The sequence below is a fragment of the Microcebus murinus genome, chromosome 1, assembly GCF_040939455.1.
Source record: "Microcebus murinus isolate Inina chromosome 1, M.murinus_Inina_mat1.0, whole genome shotgun sequence".
NCBI classification, from domain to species: Eukaryota; Metazoa; Chordata; class Mammalia; order Primates; family Cheirogaleidae; genus Microcebus; species Microcebus murinus.
This window is the reverse complement of record NC_134104.1, coordinates 98,820,659-98,835,475: the sequence shown is the minus strand read 5'-3', so window position 1 is coordinate 98,835,475 and position 14,817 is coordinate 98,820,659. Positions and strand designations below refer to the sequence as shown.

The following is a 14,817-nucleotide window of genomic DNA, read 5'->3' as shown; positions in this document are numbered from 1 at the left end:
ATGAGCCCCTGCTGTCTGGGTTTATCTGCAGATTGACTCTCAGTCTCTACAGGTCAGCTTCTGCCCAAAGAATGAATGAAATGAACCTAATCAACATTTGAGTTTTCACAGTAGGAAGCTGTACTGTTAAGTCAAAATGTGTTGAATTTTATTACATCCTCTTGCTTCAGTGGCTGCTTGAGATGCAGAATAATTTTTAATGAAAACTTTGGTAGGTTTTCTGTGGATGAGATGGAACAAATGATGTTTTAGGGGCATCTTTTAAGCTTTGATGAGCTCTAGGCAGGATGAGTGAAATACTCTGGTTTCCTTACTTAAGACATCATCTCCCTGTAAGAGTCCTCTGTTAGCCTGGACTTAAGATATGATTAGCCCACTGTCCCCATAAGCACAGGCAAGGATGTGTATACAATATACCTGGAAATATCACCTTAGCATTCAATGCTGTCTTCTGAAATGCCATGGCCATTTTATCCTCTCTCCTCTTCTCTGCCATACCCACCACCCACGTCCCCACCCTACACTGATTCTTTATAAAAGGAAATTTGGACACCATTTCTAAGGACGTTAATCTAACTTGCTCTGTTCTTTCATGTAATTTGTCAGTGGTATATTTTATAGCAAGGCTTAAGGAACAATGATTGGTTTTCTCTGACCCCAGCCTTCCTTTCTGGACATCTTTCCCCTTCCTGCTTAGTATAACAACAAGCTCCAGCTGGTCTGGGCCAAATACATGTTGGCCTGTCTCCAGGGCTTGTGCTGTTTCCAATGTTAACAGCAACATCAGCTGCCATTCACTGTGTGCTCACTCAGTGCTAGGAACCAAGCCTAGTGCTTTACACATATATTTTTCTCTTTACCTGTCTTATGAGGTTGGTAATATTCTCATTTTGCAGCCAACAAAATGGAATCTTAAAGAGGCTTGTGTGCTCTAAGGACACATAGCTAGTGAATAGTGAGGCCAGAATTAAAACCCAGGACTGCGTGACTCCAGAGCCCATGCTCTTGCCCACTAGACCAAATACTTTCTAGAATGTTCTCCTATATTTATACTCATAGAAATCCTACCCATCATTGAAAACTCAAATTTAATTCTCGCTCCTCTCTGATCATCACAACTAGAAATCGTCCCTCCCCCTTCCATTTGCCCAGCATGTAGCAGATACTAGTCTCCCCCTTTGACAACCTCTTTGTGTTTGTCTCTCCTGCTGGGCTGTCTACTTCTTTAGAGAAAGACCTGTATCATATATAACTTCATAGCCTTCAAATTGCCTTGCATGGAATAGGTCTTTAGTAAATATCTGACAAATATGTGAATGAACAAAATTCTAGCTCCTTTATGAAAAAATAATAATAAATATTATTGAGTACATATCATGTTCAGGCACGGTGATTTATATGGGGTAACTCCTTTATTTTTCAACAACTCCCCATGGAATGGATATTGTCCCCATTTTACAGCCAGGGAGACAGGATCAGATAGAGTTTCTCATCCAAAGTCAGATATGGCTAGAAGTCACAGAACTGGAAATCAAATCCAAGCAGTCTAACCTAGTCCTTTAACAACCATACTAATATGTGCCTTTCCTTAATCCCAATCCTATTTGGGGCTGTTTTGAGACTATGTAGGCACAACCAAGAATGGCCTCAGGCTAACCAATGTATACCAATGTTGTCTCTGGTGCCTGTTCACCAGCCTTTCAGCATTCCTTTGCCACTCTCCTTAAAGCCCTACCCTGGTGCTCTCCACAGTCAATCACTGAGCTGCTGTGGTGTTGAGTTAAAACCAATGCCTTCCCCCATACCTGTCCCCTACCTTCAATACTCTTATTGATACTTTCTTGAAGGCCTTCAAGATGCCAGGAAAGAGAGCATGAGGATCAACCAGTAGAGTATCGAAACCCTGAGTCATGCAGCAGAACGCTGCTCAGTCCTGGGAGTGACAGGGATGAGGGGCTGTCCCTGCCCAGCTCACATGCAGTAGGTCAGCCTGTTGTGCACTCACCCAAACTGTACCAGCTGCTCAAGCTAATGGGCTTGTTCTCTCTTTCCAGGTGGTTTCATCAGTTTCAATGGCTCCTGGAGGGTCCAGGGAATCCTGGCCATGTCTCGTTCGCTGGGGGATTATCCACTGAAAAACCTCAACGTTGTCATTCCAGACCCAGATATCCTGACCTTTGACCTGGACAAGCTCCAGCCTGAATTCATGATCTTGGCATCAGATGGCCTCTGGGATGCTTTCAGCAATGAAGAAGCCGTTCGATTCATCAAGGAACGCTTGGATGAACCTCATTTTGGGGCCAAGAGCATAGTTTTACAGTCATTTTACAGAGGTTGCCCTGACAATATAACAGTCATGGTGGTGAAGTTCAGGAATAGCAGCAAATCAGAAGAGCAGTGAACCCTTCAGGGGTCTCAGCTGCCTTAGACTAAAGGACTTTCAACACACTGGTCTCTTTTAACATAGTGAAAGGTGTGGGAGTTGTAATTAGGATCATCCATCCCAGACACGGAATTCCCCTCTCCCTGGTGGTCTTAGGTCTATATCCAGTGATGGACAGAGGGTGCTCTTGGCCAATGCAGTTGAGAGGCTGGAAAGTGGTTTCTTCATGTTTTCCCAACACGTTCATCCAATGTTCAAAGTATATAAATAGCTGTAGATTCACAGGTATGAACTGATTAATGTACGTGCCATGTAGTCTCCCTTTTAAGATTCTTTTCAACATCCTGTTCAGGCTCCTCCAGGCATCGGCCATTGTGTCCTCTCTTTGGAACGGTGGGACAGGCAGGCCTCCCAGTGCTGCAGGAGCCCGGCTGCTGTGAGTGGTCGGGTGCTGAAGTGGCCACACCTTCTGTGGAGAGGCAGAGCTATCCTGAGAGTGCTTTCCCCTCCTGAGCCCAGGCGCTCTGCTCAGCAGCTCAGAAGCGGGTTTGGAGTGGTTTATTATTCAGTGGCTGTTCTTGGAGACAGAGGGAAGCAGGGAGGATCAGTGGCAGCCACCTACACAGCAGAAATAACCCTCTTCCCTCACTCGCTTTATTAGTTAAATAGACTTTGTATACCACCTGACCAGCCTTTGTGAGTTTATCCTAATCATGCATGACCTTAACCTTTTGCTTAGACCTTACCGTATGTAATAAGCAGCTGTTAACTTCACCACCAGACACCATCATTTTTCATCTTACATTACCAAAAAAACATGTTAGGGGAAATGAAAAAAGCAAGTCACAATTCCATAATTTCTTCCGTCTTTAAGGGTAGATAGAGGAAAACAATGATGAATGAATCACACTGCCCCTTGGGAAGTAGGCTGTTTGCATTGGAAGAAAGGAGTGAGCTGGTGAGGCTACCACCCTGAATGGAGCCCCAGCTGCCAGTTTTTGTGTGACCCCCCACCTCCATACTAGTAGCTTTTAAGTGGCTAGAAAGCCACTGCTTGAAAGCAGTGTTCTGGGAAGCAGCAGCCTAGAACTGCCTGTGTATTCCTTGAAGTGTGCAGAGTTCCCAGGCACTGCAATTTGGAATTTGGTAGGAAATTACTGGAATGTGCTTCTCCTTGACAATGAAAAGTTAGCAGCCTTTAACATTCGGTTGCAAACGCCAGTCCACACTGGGTAGCTTTCCCTGGGCAAACACAAACCACTCCACACAGCCTACAGGGGAGGCAACCAAGGGACACCTGGGGGACCTGTGTGCCATGGCAACAACACTAAGTGGGATTCAAGTGTTTACCCATATTGATAAGTGGCCCAGAGTTATTTTAGGACCTGGCTTGCTGTTCTCCATTTCCTATCACCAAAGTCTCATTTTTCCAACCTCAGTATTATATATGTTAGTCTAGAGAAAATGCTGGGTCATTTGTCTTTGCCTGACTAAGGTGGCTCAAACAGCTAGATAAGATTTTTTTGTGTCCCCACCCTTCTGTGTCTACCTGGTTCTGTTCTTCCTGAGTGGGCATTTGCTGTCACGGCTTCTCACAAGCCCCCTTGACTGGCCACCTCCTACCCCTGGTGCCTCACCTCTGCCCTCCCTCAACTGCAGAGCTTTCCCAGAGCTGTTTCCGGGAGAGAACTCTGGAGAATGGAAATATTGCCTGTGTCTGCTGGGGAATGTAATCTGTCCTGATTCCTCCAAACACCCTCCTCTGTACTGAGCATTACTAATGGTTTCCCAAGAAATTTGCTTACTTTTGTATAATATGTGTTTAAATATTAGAATTAGAACTGTGGTTATTGTTTCTTTAGCCATCGAATATTCTAGTACAAAATATCTGCCACCATTTTAGATTTAAGCATTTGTCTATTGAGAGACACTGGACATTTGGATGTGCGTATTTAGGGTGGGAACGGGGAGGGGAGTGTGGAAAACAAAGGCTGCTTGTGATCGGTCCTCAGACAATCAGGTCAGGGGGCTGAGTCTGCTCGGAGTTTCAGGACGTTCTGACTCTGGAGAGTCACCGCAGCCCACCATCTAACTGAAGTCAGGAATCAACAGTGTCACCATTTTACAATCTGTAGTCAACTTTCTGTTTTTATTTTTAACTTAACATACAAATGTATAACAATAAGGGAAAGACATTTTTTAAACTTCACAATCATTTTTATTGTCTAAAATGGAAATAGTAATGTTTTGGTGAAGATGAAAAAGAAAAGCTACTTAATTAGTATTTATGTACCTTGCAAAATTTCTTAATAGGTGATGCTGAGTGCACGAGTTACCTAAGTTTCCCTCTAATTGTGGTTCGCAAAGCATCTTCTAAATTTTACTTTGTAGAATTAATTCATTTCTGACTTTAACCAAATAGAGTATATATTTCCTATTCCCTTTCTGCCTCTTTTCCCCCACTGTGGCTTATAGATTTTTAAAAGATAGAAGTTCTAGGCAAAATAGTAGCAGTCTGATTTAATACTTAGGATAGTTGTGTCCAAATCAGAGTATATTGTTGTTCCCTTCCCCCATGTCCTCCTAATGCTTTCTCCCCTGACCCTTTTCAAGCTGTTGCAGGTCTGCACACAGCGCTCCTGGGGTGCCCTATGGCTCACTGGCTGTTCCCCTGCTCTAGGGACCCAGGAATCTAGCCTTAGGGGAATAGGTTTGAGAAGTTTGCATGTGAAGCTTCCCCAAACAGTACTGCCAAAGCTTTGGAATTGTCACCCAAGGCTGCCCAGACTCCCTAGCTAGCCTGAGTTCAAATTGCCAATAGTCCCCATGGTGCCAAATTTTGGGATGGTTTTACAAACTTTTAGAAATGAAGCCAGAAACAACCACGTACTCGTGAGCCCCCAGCAAGATGCCAAGCCCAGGTCCTCATTGGTGCACTGCTCTGTTGCTGCTCCACTGGCAATTTGTATTCTTAACATGGGTTGGGGTTGAGGGACAGGCAGCCAAGGAAAATTTTTTAAAAATTCATTGTATTTACAGTTCTTTAATCATAGGAATAAACAACACTTACATAGAAAGCTCAAAGCTAGCTCCCAAGACCCGCATTTATTTTATGTGACCAACTTGCCCAAGACAATTACCCCTGAATTGCTGTTCTAATACAACAAAACTGTATGCATATGTACATACTACTGGTAACCAGTGGCTACATTCTGTTCCTTGCTGTGCATTGAGGTATTGGCCTCTTGAATCTTGTATATATTGTAAGAGTATTACACAGAGAGTGTTATAGTGAAGGAGCATATGCAAGCTGGATAATTTACAACAGGCCTTATTTCATACAAGTGTAATTATTTCAACAGGATTGCATGAAAGTGATGACATTATCATTTTAGTCCAATCTGAAATGATTCTAGGAATTTGATTACACTATTGGATTGGATCACTGGGATATTTGGAAATACACAAGTGATTCACAGGTGCAATGAACACTTTTTTCCTTTGCCAGATATACCTTGATTTTCCTGATTTTTTCTGTCTGAGTTGTTGCCATGTCTATTTTGCAACTGGGTCAATGAAAGGTCTATGTTTAGAAAAGGCAATATTTCATTGTACATTTCAAAGTATAGGACTACATACTTTGTATAAGACTTTCTTTTCCAATGATTTTAGAAATTCTTCTTTCCTTCTTTTGATCCATCATTAGACTGATTTTCCCTTAATATTCCCCAAAATTGCCTTAGCATATCACACCAGCATTCCTGATCCAGCTCTAGAAAAATTATATGACTGTTAGATATCATACCTGTTTAATTGCCTCTGGATTAAATCATTGATATCTAGACTTTTGAGCTAGTTAGCTACTCACTGCAGAAGTAATAGAATCCAGTGTTTCCCAAAGTATGTTCCAAAGAACACAGGTTCCAAAGATGCTTTTCCACATACAGGGTTTCAGGGTCAAATGAGTTTTGGAAGCACATACTATTTTAGAAAGTTAATGCTTAAGAGCACATCAAAGGCTCTAGTTTAAATGTCCTGTAAGAGAGGGGAAAACACATCACAATATGTACTTTCAATTAGCACTGTGTTTTCCAGAGTAATTTGACCACAGAAGCTTTTTTGAGTAACACCTAGTAACATTCCAAGGAACGTGTGTTCTACATAATTCACTTTGGGAAATACTGGTATGTTGAAATGTTGCTGTTTTTTCATTCATTGTGACTCCTAGTTGCAGCAGTATAATTTGCAGTTTAGACGCACTAATCCTTTCACATAAGAGGCTGACTTGTTAATAAAAGCAATGTTAAAAAATAGCATTTAGGCCGGGCGCAGTGGCTCACGCCTGTAATCCTAGCACTCTGGGAGGCCGAGGCGGGCGGATTGCTCCAGGTCAGGAGTTCGAAACCAGCCTGAGCGAGACCCCATCTCTACCATAAAAATAGAAAGAAATTAATTGGCCAACTAATGTATATAATATAAAAAATCAGCCAGGCATGGTGGCTTGTGCCTGTAGTCCCAGCTACTCGGGAGGCTGAGGCAGGAGGATTGCTTGAGCCCAGGAGTTTGAGGTTGCTGTGAGCTACACCACGGCACTCATTCTAGCTTGGGCAAGAAAGCGAGACTCTGTCTCAAAAAAAAAAAAAAAAAAAATAGCATTTAATGTGATGTAATATGACCACCAGTAGCCTCACATTGATAGCAAAGTCCAACAATCCTACTTGAAACTCTAAACATTATCTCCCTCCTTTTATGTGAATAATAAGCAAGAGCCTTGCCATAGGTAGGCATTTCTCAGATTCATTCCAAGACCTTTCATTTGCTTTTTCTGCAGTTAACTTTGCTTTCCAGATTGAATCAAAATAAAGATGTTTTACATTTCAACACTATGTGATAGTAGAAAATAATAAAAAAGGAAAAAAAGTCAATTGGCTTTAATTCATTTTGGAAATTTTAACATTTTAAAAAGTGTCTGTTATATAATAATGGAAATGTAAACCATTAACACTTATTTACTCTCCTCTCTTGTTCTCTGCAGATTCAATGAAATAATTTGAAATTAATTAGAGCTCATATGTTTTAAAATTCTCGTCTTGTGTCACCCCACCTTTCATATTTTATGTATGTAGTTAAATTTGGCAAGTTATCTCTTGCTTAAAATGTGAGGCTTGACTAGAGTTCCAAGTACTCACTCAGCTGGGGCAACATGTCTGGGAAGCTGAGAGATTACCCCAAAATAATGTGTGAAACAACTCTAGTCAAAAATATGGTACAGTGTGAGTTTAGGATAAAGTCATTAATTTAAAATTACATCCAATATTTCAGAATAACCCACCCTCTAGATATTATCCAAATAATAAAAAACTAAAAGTAAGATTTCTTAGGCTAGGTGGCAGATTGCAAAGGGCAAGGGGTAGTCAATACTGTGAGGCTTCCATTAGATACGTATTTCTAAACATGTTTTCTAATAATGTAAATTTTTGCTGATTTTTAGCAACATTAATACTTTGCCCATTATTTGTTATTTTTAGCACTGTTAAAGCTGCAAGGGTTGATTAAGATAATTTTTATGTGTTTGGTAATAACCACACCATCATATGTACAATCGCTTTAATAAATACAAGTTAAGGACTTTGAGGAGAGCATGTAGTAACTATTCATTTTAACAGATCATCATAGGCATTTTCACTGTTTGAAGCTCTACCAAAAAGCAAGCATGCAGCAGAGGTATAGATTATATTTAGAGATATGGTTTCATTTATTTTAGGAATCCTATAATCTGGCATTATTTAACCACAAAGTCCCGTTTGACGTTTGTCAAATCCAAACAAATTAATCTTGAAAACTTCCAAGGCCCAGCGTCCCTAGCTCTGAGCACAAGCAGATTACTATAAAGGCCCTGGTGGCAGATCGTGGTGGGAGGAGCTTGAGGAGAGGCAGGAAAATAGGCCTGGGAGGCTGGCTGCCTCTGCAGGGGAGAGACTGTCTCAGCCATACATTCTCTCATCACCTTTTGTCCTGAGGCACTTCAGAGGTTAAATATGATATCATGCATTATCCCAAAATATGTCTATTCTAATTAGATAATTCATAATTTAAAATGTGTTCATGCAGTAGCAAAGGTAGAAAGAAGTAATAGTCAAGAACTGGAAAAACTCAGACATTAAAGATGTTGAAAGTAGCTGATCAGAAATCTGGGTTATCAGAATTTTACCATGCACAGGTTGTATTTAATAGTGATTTCTGACATCTGCACACAGATCAGTAGAAAGTAGTTGTAACCACTTTTAACTATTCAAAAAACAGGCTTCCCTTTAGAATACTGACTAATGCTTTGCTTATGTGTTAATGGAGATAGCATTTTAAAGCTTTCTTTTAGAAGGACTGATGGCACAGGCAGACTCATATTTAATAAAAATCATTTGGAATACTTTTTAATTTAAAAAGCTGTAAAATTAATTTCCAGTGTGTTCAAAGTTAAAAATGGAAATAAAAGCATTTTTAAGAGAATACAAAAGCCAAAATCAAAGGAGAATAATATAAAACAAAATATTTTAAGGTAGGAAAAGGAGGCGTTATATTTTATTCCATAATGCTGTCTGATATTGAAGTTAAGGAGATAACATTGAAGTGAGAAAATGAATGTTCTGAGTTATTTGCAAAGTTAGTAAAATTGCAGTCCCTATTCCATTTTTTCCCAATGAAAATAGATAGATGGGGTCTCATTTATTGCTGTCTTAAACTTTATTATTCTGTTTACTTTCCAAATCCTCAACATTCACTTTGGGAAATGATTTTACCATGAATTCTTAGAATTTTTACATTTTTGAAAAGGAAATACCCTTTTTCAGAATTTTAAAAGATACTAAATGTTTGCCCTTCCATTTTAGAGTGCCCAAATAAAACTGAAATCAGATAAACACAGTCACAGCTACAACGGAGAGTGAATTTTAACATACTGTTAATTTCTCAAATACCAACATGAATACTAGTGAGTATTCAATTTAAAATGGACAATTTCACAAAAACAAACTACAGGGAATTTTAATATTCTTCCTTCTTAAAGAATTTTCTAATCCATATAATGCAAAGGGTCATGTGTTTATATAATTTTTTTAAAAAATTCATCCTGTGAAAATGATGTATTAGGCATCTCTAACCCAAGAGAAAGATGTCTCTTGTGTAAGTTTTAAATTCCTATCTGCTTTAGTGTATGTAAGGACAAATGGTGACTGCTTAGTGTAATAATGAAGAGGTATAAATCCTGCTGCATGAGAAAAAGCTAGAACGATAGAACATTAAACAAGAATACTCCTCTCATTTAGGCTCTAAGACTACAACCAAACAGTCTTTATATATTTATCATCTTAATTATCCTTTTACCTCTGGAATATACACTGTGCAGAAAATGGAATATATGTGACAATGGAGAAAACCCATAATTTTTGCTTCTACTCTAGAAAGCATTGTTTCCCCTTTTTAATTTATCTGAAATTTATGTTCACATTGAAACATGAACCTATACAACATTGTCTTTCAGTTTACTCTTCAATTACTAAAGCAAATGGTTTTGATTTGTAGCACTTACACAACTTCAGTTCAGGTCACAGAATTGAAATGTATTTGATAATGCCTCAGCATTCCCATGGGCAGCCAGGAAAATGAAAATAAAGCACAGGATACATTAGTGAGTTCAGAAGAATGATTATTCTGACAAGCCTGGAAAATAGTAACTAAACAGTTGCTATTTTAAAAGACCCCGGTGTGAACTCTGTTCACATACGTAATTCCTATAAGCAAAATGTATGAGGTTTTTTTTTTTTTAATAGAAACATCGTTGCATTTATAACAGGTTGGTATACCTTCTAAACAGATTTCATTGGTAAAATCACTATTATTGCTATAAGTGTGCTTATGTATTCTATTTCTCATTTATTAATTTTGTGTATGTGTGAGCACCTACCATGTGCCATGCAGTACCTGTCTAAATGAATGCATCCGGTGGTGAGCACTCAGGTGCCACCACTGCCCTCTTGGGGCTGACAGCGTAGTGGGGACCTCAGAGATATAACACTCAATATTGGCTGAATGGGATGAAAATTGGCATCTTTCATGATTTCCTCCAATAGGCTTAGATTTGTAAGGACAGAGAAGAATTAGAATAATTCTTTCATAATAGAGAGTGGATGTTAAGAGATTGGGAATGTCTTGCCCACACCCAAACAAACTATAGCAGATAATTACTCCATGTTACTAGCTCACCTAGACTCCCAAGGATGGAGTGGGGAAGTGAGGCATGGCGCCTTTGGGGACCAGGATGTGGGGGTAGGGCTGTCCCAGTGGAGGGCACCACTGGAAGCCTACACCCAAGTGGCTCAGCAGTAGTCTGGTCAAAGCCAGGGGAAGAAAAGAATTACAGAAAAAGAAAACAAGGAAGAATGAGAACATCTCTCCATGGCCTATTTTTATTTTTCTTCCCAAGAGACTACATACTATAACAACCTTATGACCCAAAAGAGAGCCCACAACTGAGAGTGTCTTCAGTGTTCCTGAGCATACAAATTAGTGAATCCATTATATAAAAAATTAACATTTCAGGAACACAATTATTTCTTGATTTCAAATATGAACAGAAGACTAAATGCCAGATTCTTATATCATAAATTTGGTATCTATAGTTACTTTCCACATTCCAGGATCTAGGCATGGAATTTAAGTTTTGTATTTTGAACAAAAATAGCAATGTCTATTTTCTGTATGGCAAAGAAAAATTAAATACCAGACTTTTATTTTTTATTTATTTTTTTGACTAGGCTCTATGGTTACACTTTTATTTTTAACCACAGAAGACATCACTTCTTTTTACATTCTTTGCCTGCCTTGTTATTCTTCCCTAAACAGCTTTCTGTTTATGACAGTAGCTTCTTTATCCAAGTAATATTAGCTATTGCCAAAGTACATTAGAATCCTATTGAATTGGAATCATTGTTTTCTACACATACTAGGAAGTGAATAGTAAGAGATGGTTAAGATCTCATTGTGATCAGAAGTGAGGTTTTTGTTGTTTTGTTTTTAATGATGAGAACTTATAAGAGGAAATTCAAATTAAATCAAGCCAATTTCTGATTTGGTAAGATTTAAGCCATAGGTAGAGCTCAGTTATTAACGAAGGAAAGGAACAAAGTACAGAGTCGGGAGAGAGGGAAATGGAGAAGGAAAAAAACTATAACTGAGTAGTGTTTTTTGTGAATGTCTCAAAAATTCTGATCTCTTACCCTGCTGAATTTGAGACAATGACTTTGTATAAGCTTTTATTTATACTCATTTCAACATCATGAAAATTTTATCAGCATTTTCTTTCTACTTTAAAAATCACAAGGGATTGTTTGTTTACAAATAGGTAGCAGGATCCATAATTTATTGGCAATATTTTCTTTTAGTAATCTTCAAATTATATTTAATAATCAAACTGCAAGTCAAATGCTCTCTGATAAGTTATTCCCTGAAAACTATCTGTGATAAATACAACAAACCTTGGCAGAACCTCATTGTTCTTGGTACTCTTCAGAGGTTTTTATGCCTACTGTTCTGCATTTGTCTCTAAGAGACATTTAAAACACAGTTACAATGTCAATTTGGTGTAGCATTACCTGAGTAGAGCTCAGAGTACCTGGCAGTGCACCATCACTCAAGATGCATGGCGTGTCATTCGGGTTGCTTTGTTGTGTGCTGGGGTAGAATTAGCCTTGTAGAGACTAATGTGTTCATGCAATCACTGATCCTGTGTTGTATACAAAATGAACAGCTAAAAATTCACCCTTGATGACAAGATTAAAGCAAAAATAAACACATTAAAGTTAGACTTTACACATGAGACCACTGCTTGTCTTTTCTTTTGGTTAAATTCGTTTGCCATTCTAATGTCTGCTGTGGAATTTTCTAATTTCTCTATGCTTCTGAGTTGGAATAACTGTTCAGTTGGGGTTCTAAATAAAAAGCAAAGAAACAACTCATGGGTGGAGGACAAGACCGAAGCATAACAAAAGCAAGAGATAGGAGATATTGAGACTTTGGTGCCTTCCTTTGGAACAGGAATAAGCCTGGCTTTGGTTCAAAACAAGGTACTTTTTAAAAAATGTATACATATGTATGCAACAAAAATGTTTATTGGTAACAGATCACAACTTTACCCAGCTTTATAATAATAACACACCAACAAAGTTTATATAGTGTATAATCAGTATCAGGTAATAAGGGTTAGATTAGCCATACGTAGATGACTCCAGCGATATGGCATGATACACTTCTGGGAAAAGTGTTCAGAACACAATATCCATCTGCAAAGATTTTCACAAGATTCAGGAAGAAACATCATAAAATTTGTAGACAGAATGAAATAAAGGTGGATCCAGTGTTCTGGGATCTTGGGAGGAGGTGGGTTCTTGTGACTCGGGCCATTACTAACATGGTAATTTGTTCTAACTGCATAAATGGACTTAGTGGATGAAACAATTCTCAGATTTTTTTAAGAAAAGGAGATTGTTTGGCAGACAACAATAATTGCCTACTCTACCTGCTTTCAGATTTAAAGCTGAGAAATATAAAAATTCATTCCACATATAAAATGCTTTTTTAAAATTTTTGTTTATATGTTAAGGTTCACTAAAGGAGAAAGAAAAACAATGTGCAAAAAATCTTAAAGGTACATATAAAGAGGTTCCAAAATGAAAGTGAAGTTAAATATTCTGCTACTCCTACTATTCATTGAACTATGAGACAGACTTGATTATCACTTGATTTTTGAACACCAAATTAACTTCTATCCACAGCTTTTCAACTGTTCTTGTCCTGAAACCTTCGGATACTTTATTTTGAATAAATTAATCACAGAAGCCTTGAGGGAAGGAAGAACTGCAAGACCTGTGTCCAGAGCACTAATCATTTCATAGTGAATTTACCAGAAGCCAGAAATTTTCCAGCTTCTCATTTATGAAGAGGGCAGAGTGAACACTGTTACCACCAGGCCCCGAAACTACTTTGTGCCAAGCTCACAAAGTAAACCTTCCTTGCTGATATTCGGCGAGTAAACAGTAAAAGGCAAGCAAATGTGACCCTGGCCTCTCTTCTCGTCCCATATGAGAAGACCTGGTTCTGCACTGGGACGGCTTCATGGGTGACAGATGTGCAGACTCTTCAGGACCACAGCCACAGTTTGTGCGCCTCTCTCTGCCCCCGTCGGATGGGACTGCACACTCTGCTGCCTGAGAGGGAAAGCAGTCACCTGCAGAGGAGCGAGTGAGAGAAGGCGTTTCTGATTTCCTCCATTTCCAACGTGCAGTGTGGGCTGCTCTTCAGGCTGGCTCCATTCCCCAGCGAGGTGTATCCCAGCACCTTGGAGCTCCCAGGTCACGGAGCAGCTGCTTTCTGTCTGCCCCATGGAAAAGCGGGTTTGACTTCACTCACCATTGGCACAGACCCTCAGGGAGGAAACTGTTCTTTATGTTCCTACAGTTGGGATGCCTTCAGCCGTGAACAGCAGACCACTGGACCCACCACACTGGTTACTTCACATATGCGGGATCCAGAAGCGTGTGTTCCCGGGGCAAGTTTGGAGGCTCAGTGCTGTCCTCAAGGACCAGGGTCTCCACCTCAGCCCCTGCCCTGGCCTTCATACTGCTCTATTCTTGGGATCCACATGGTCGCCACAGATCCCAGCACTGCAGACATGACTTCCGGCCAAAGAAAAGGAGACTTTCTCCTTTTTTAATTTTTTATTTTTATTAGAAAGGAACACCTGGAAGCCCATCAGCAGACATCCCAGGGCTCCCACTGGCTAGTATTCGGTCACATGCCAAAGCATGAGGAGCAAGAAAGGCTGATAAAACCTATGGGGGAGGGAGGGTGCGGGGGGGGGGGGGGGGAGGGCCGGACGTGGTGGCTCACACCTGTCATCCTAGCACTCTGGGAGGACGATTTGGGCGGATCTTTTAGAGCTCAGGAGTTTGAGACCAGCCTAAGCAAGAGCAAGACCCTGTCACTACTAAAAATAGAAAGAAATTAGCTGGACAACTAAAAATATAGAAAAAATTAGCCTGGCATGGTGGCACATGCTTGTAGTCCCAGCTACTCAGGAGGCTGAGGCAGAAGGATCACTTAAGCCCAGGAGTTTGAGGTTGCTGTGAGCTAGGCTGATATGACAGCACTAACTTTAGCCTGGGCAACAAAGTGAGACTCTGTCTCAAAACAAACAAAAAAACCTACAAAGGGGCCTGGCTGTGGTGGCTCACACCTGTCATCCTAGCACTTTGAAAAGCTGAGGTGGAAGGATTGCTTGAGCCTAAGAGTTCAAGACGAGCCTGGAAAACATAGTGAGACCCTGTATCTACAAAAAATAGAAAACTTAGCCCAGTGTGGTGGCGTGTGCTTATAGTCCCAGC

At 39.9% G+C, this 14,817-nt stretch overlaps 1 protein-coding gene across 1 annotated transcript in view; it reads left to right on the top strand.

The window, feature by feature from the left end:
• Positions 1–8,011, top strand: part of PPM1L (protein phosphatase, Mg2+/Mn2+ dependent 1L) — a 280,128-nt gene extending 272,117 nt beyond the window's left edge. The window contains exon 4 of the mRNA XM_012782771.3: positions 2,055–8,011. Within this exon, the coding sequence (XP_012638225.1) occupies positions 2,055–2,401 (347 nt within the window). The 3' untranslated portion in view covers positions 2,402–8,011. The remainder of the gene's footprint in view (positions 1–2,054) is intronic.
• The last annotated feature ends 6,806 nt before the right edge of the window (positions 8,012–14,817 follow it).